Here is a 5,226-nt window from a genome sequence, read left to right as displayed (position 1 = left end):
AGTCAAACATGTTCTATTCATTCTTTTAATATGCTGCTGTCGTTCTTTTTAAAATACAAACATTATTTTTTAAGGAAGATTGTTAAGCATCCTATGATCGTTAAGCTAAGGTTCTTTGTTTATTTAAACACAGTTGTAGAGCTCATATACATCTACCAACAGCCAAAAAAATTATAGAAAACCATACTTCTTTATCTTCATCTTTTAATTTCTCTGCTCTTTCTCATTCAAAACTCAATTGAAAAATTGATGTTGCTACTGCACTCACTGTTGCTCAGATGTTGTTTGCAACATTACAGTGTGCAGAAGTGCAAAACCTATGCTCTATCTATGAATCTGAGCTTGAGAAGTTGCTCAAAACTGTCAAAACGATCAAGAAATTCCTTGTGGATGCCGACTCCAAGTGCCAGAAGCTCACAAATGAAGGCCAAAACTGGGTCGAGAACCTCAAGGATGCCGTCTATGATGCTGATGATTTAATGGATGAATTCAATACTGTGAAATATCAATCAAGAATACTTTGGCTTGCCTTCATTCACGTCTCTTGGCCTCAATATATAAAAAATACAAGATAAACATGGCAAGAATCTGTAGAATATTATCTAGCCTATCTTTGCCAAGTAAATATCCTAACCATATTAAATCAAATAATATCAAATCTTTCTAATATATCCTAACACCCCCTTCAAGTTGGAGCATGGTGAGGATCGAAAATGCCCAACTTGGACAATAGAAAATGAAACCGTCGCTTTCCAATGGCCTTCGTAAATATATCCGCCAACTGTGTATCTGTAGGCACATATGACGGAGCAATAATGTCTTCTGTGATGGCATCTCTCACAAAATGACAGTCAACCTCGATGTGTTTGGTTCTTTCGTGAAAAATCGGGTTTTTTGCAATATGTAGAGCGGAATGACTGTCACAAAATAATGGAATAGCTTTGGGATGATGCACTCCCAAGCTATATAACAAACCTTTCAACCACTTCAATTCCAGGTTGCTGAGGTCATAGAACGATACCCGGCCTCTAAAGATGATGTAGAGACCGTTGGCTGCTTCTTCGTCTTCCATGAAATAGGCGAATGGCCTAAAAACACTAGCCAACCTGTCACTGAGTGCCGAGTGAGTGGACAAGCAGCCCAATTTGAGTCACACCACCCCTTAAGAGTCAAATCACTGTCTGCTCGAAGTAAAATCCCTTGCCCGGGAGTACCTTTCAAGTACCGTACTACCCGCAAGGCCGTGTCCCAATGCTCTATACGCGGATGCTGCATGAATTGAGATAAGATGTGCACGGAATAAGTAAGATCTGGTCGTGTCACATTGAGATAGACCAACCGGCCAACAAGACGACGGTATGGCTCTGGATCCGCAAGTAAATCACCTGTCGCGTGACCCAACCTGTGATGTTGCGACATCGGAAAATCACTAGGCTTTGCACCTGTCAAGCCTGCTTCTGAGATTATGTCTAACGTATATTTACGTTGACACAAAAATAAACCTGTCGCACTCCAAGCAACCTCGATGCCAAGAAAATATTTCAAGGGCTCCAGATCTTTCATTTTAAAACAATCACCTAAATATGAATTAAAAAGCCAATAATGCAGTGGAATTATTTCCAGAAATAATCAGATCATCAACATATATCAACACATTGATCAGAACCCGCCCTTTAAAAAATGTAAACAGAGTAATCAGAGTAGGATTGATGAAACCCATACCCTTTCAGAGCTGCAGTAAGCTTCGCATACCAACAACGAGGAGCTTGCTTCAAGCCATATAGTGACTTTTTCAAACGACACACCAACTTGGGATTGTTGCTTTCGAACCCATGGGGCAACCTCATGTACACCTCTTCATCAAGATCACCATGTAAAAATGCATTTTGCACATCCATTTGATGTAATTCCCAATTCTTGCATGCAACTATGGCTAAGAAAGCTCGAATAGTTTTCCTCTTTGCAACGGGAGCAAAAGTCTCATTGTAGTCGATGCCCTCGGTTTGATGATTGCCAAAAATCACCAATCTTGATTTTAATTGTTCAATATCACCATTGGACAAGTATTTGGTCTTATAGACCTATTGGCTACCAAGTGCACGTTTTCCAGGGGGCAATTCCTCCAATATCCAAGTCCCATTATCTTCTAAGGCTCGGATTTCTTCTTGCATTGATGTCCTCCAACCATCATGTCTCATTGCTTCCTTGTATGATTTCGGATCATTACCCGATATAATAGCTGCCAAAAAATGACGATACTTGATAGAAAGATTATCATAATTAATAGAGTATGCTATAGGATACGGGGTACCTGATTTATGCTGCGAAATTGGTGTAGGCGTAGATGGACTTTCAGCAACAATAGTATGAGTCACATAATCTCGTAGAAGAACCGAAGGAGTCTTAACCCGCAAACCCCTTCCCAAGTCAGCAGTACTCGCGACCGACTGCTGGCTGCCTTGCTGCACCGTACTGTCTGGCAGTGGCTGCGGTGACTGGCCCTGCTGCCTTGGCAGTACGGGCTGTTGTGGGAGGTCATGCTGCTGTGCATCGAAGGAACCAACCCCCACATTTTCTTGCGTGGAAGAGGAGGTCGTAGCCTGGTCGCGGCTCACCCTATCTTCCCGCGGCCAGGTTGCGGAGTCTGCTGCCTCCCCTTGCAGCGTATGCTCTTGCGTGGCAAGGGAGTCTACTGTACCTCGTGGCTGCCCGTTCTTAAGTGGAGCCGTAACCCCTGTGTTTGCACTTTCCACAAAATCATCATTTATTACACTATCATCATACATGGGAACAACTCTCTCGGGCTCAATATTTACCACATTCGCATCATGAAATGGGTAAACATTTTCAAAAAATTTCACGTCCCGGGACACCAAAAATTCTCGCTTCTCAAGATCATACAAGGACCACCCTTTCTTGCCAAACGGATACCCCAAGAACACACACTTTCGAGTGCGACTCTCAAACTTATCCCCCTTTGTTTTCTGATTGTGAGCAACACACAAGCAACCAAAAGTGCGGATGACATTATATGAAGGAGGATAGCCAAATAAAATCTCAAAGGGTGTTTTATTTTGTAACAATGGGGTTGGAGTACGGTTAATTAAATAATGTACGGCGGCAAGAACACACTCTCCCCAAAAATAAATCGGTAAATGAGCTTGAAAGCGTAAGGCCCGGGCTACATTTAAGATGTGTTTGTGTTTGCGCTCAACTCTACCATTTTGTTGTGGTGTCCCAACACAAGAAGTGTGAAATAAAATACCAGTAGCGGAAAAATACTCACGTAAGCAATTAAATTTCGTACCATTATCACTTTGCACAATTTTTATATTTTGAGAAAATTGATGATCAACCATGGCAATAAAATTCATAAAAACACGAAACACTTTTGTTTTATCATCAAATAAATAAACCCAAACGACACGAGAATAATCATCAACTATAGTTAAAAAATAGCGATCTCCACAAGACGAAGGATGTCTATAGGAATCCCACAAATCACAATGTACTTTCTCAAAAATGCGACTTGCTCTATTATCACTAATTGGAAACTTGTCCCTAGGATGTTTAGCCTTAAAACAGACCTCACAATTTTTATTTAAACTACCTTTTAAAACCAACTACAGGAGGAAGTAGCTTTACTACATTTTCTAAAGGATACCCCATCCTTTTGTGCCATAGCTCCAATGAAGGGGTTGGGTCATTAACAGAAACGTGTTGAACTGAATCCGCTTCTCTAAAATAATAAAGTCCATCTTGCCTAACACCCGTTCCAATCAGCATCATCGTTTGGTCTCGTATAACACACAAAGAAGAATTAAAATTTACATCACAATTTAAATCTTTAATTAATTGGGAAACCGAAAGAAAATTGCAACTCAATTGCGGAACATATAACACATTTTTAAGAGTAATGGAGGTCGACAATCTAATCGACCCTTCCTTCTTTGCAACCACCGTTCCACCGTTGGGAAGACCAACAGGAATTTGCATAATCTCAGTTACATCAAATAACCAAGTCTCATCTCCAGTCACATGATGTGTTACGCCGGTATCAATAATCCAGTTTTTGGTATTAAAATTACCATTCAACCTGTTGTCAGGGACCTTTGCATTACCAAAGAATCCCGCAATTGCTTCCCATTGGTCAGGGGTGAAAATCTGATTTGAAGATGTCGACTCCGAGGCACCACTAGCATTGCTCGAAGCCCCTATGTTGTGGCTACTTGCGGCATTGGCCTTCGCATAGCCACGCCCCCTTCCATTTGCATTCCCCCTTCCACGACCAGCACCATCGGTCTTGGGGCGATCAAACCATCCCTCCAGGTACCCATGGAGTTCATAGCAGCCACTACTTTCACGGCCACGCTTCTTGCAATGGGAGCACACCGGTTTACTCCAACAGTTTGAGGCATCATGACCGGGTCTCTGACACTTGGAGAAAACAGAACTGTCGCTGCTGCTGCTTCCACGCCCACGGCTCATACCCGAATTTGCCTTGAGAGCAAATCCCACTGCCTCTGGTGCTTTCTCTTCGAGAATGACTTTCGCTAGGCGTACACGCTCATCTTGAATTGCTAGTTGATATGCGCGATCAATCGTAGGCATAATACTCAGAGTATAATCCCATTAAAAATTCATGGAGTTTAGCCGTTTCTCGTCGTTGAGCGTGTAACTCACCAACATTGCACTTTGAACAGAAGGAGCATGTTATTATTGGTTCATGATGATAGAGTTCTTCCCATAATGCATTCAATTGATCATAGTATGTGGAAATTCGAAATAAGATAGAATGGAAAAGGTACTTTCTTGTTTTAGATGACGTATGGTCTGAGAATGGTAGAAAGGGGGAAGGGGAAGTAGGATCTTGGTGATTAGCCACTCCAAAAAGGTAGCAGAATGTATTGGAAACTATCTAATTCATGCGTTACCTAGTCTTGCAGAAAAGGACTCTTGGGAACTGTTCAAGAAAATATCACTTAGAGAAAGGGAAGACGTTGCAGTCATTGATCTAGTTGAGATAGGAAAAGAAATTACGAAAAATTGTGTCAATGTGCCTCTCTCCATAAGGGTGGTTGCAAGTTTGTTGTATAATCAAGATATAGCAATTTGGCAGTCATTCGGAAGTATTGATTTGGCTAAATTAGGTAATGATGACGACGACATAATGCCAACATTGATGTTTAGCTATTATCATCTTGCTCCAGAGCTAAAGAGTTGCTT

The 5,226-nt window shown here is 41.5% G+C and overlaps 1 protein-coding gene across 1 annotated transcript; it reads right to left on the bottom strand.

Moving 5' to 3' along the window:
* Positions 1-2,081: 2,081 nt before the first annotated feature.
* On the bottom strand, positions 2,082-4,611 carry LOC110682706. The gene is made up of 2 exons (XM_021859037.1): positions 3,611-4,611; positions 2,082-3,483 (listed from the first exon to the last, which is right to left on the bottom strand). The coding sequence occupies exons 1-2, from the start codon at positions 4,609-4,611 to the stop codon at positions 2,082-2,084; spliced, it is 2,403 nt and encodes an 800-aa protein (XP_021714729.1).
* Positions 4,612-5,226: the final 615 nt, after the last annotated feature.

Source organism: Chenopodium quinoa, unplaced genomic scaffold (assembly GCF_001683475.1).
Source record: "Chenopodium quinoa cultivar QQ74 unplaced genomic scaffold, ASM168347v1, whole genome shotgun sequence".
NCBI classification, from domain to species: domain Eukaryota; kingdom Viridiplantae; phylum Streptophyta; class Magnoliopsida; order Caryophyllales; family Amaranthaceae; genus Chenopodium; species Chenopodium quinoa.
The sequence above is the reverse complement of the archived record's forward strand: the minus strand, read 5'-3'. Positions and strand labels throughout refer to the sequence as shown.

Coding starts and splice junctions, on each gene's coding strand:
- LOC110682706 (XM_021859037.1), bottom strand. CDS start 4,611: ATGCCTACGATTGATCGCGCATATCAACTAGCAATTCAAGATGAGCGT. Junction 3,484..3,610: donor CCTGTAGTTGGTTTTAAAAG/GTAGTTTAAATA, acceptor GGATTCCTATAG/ACATCCTTCGTCTTGTGGAG.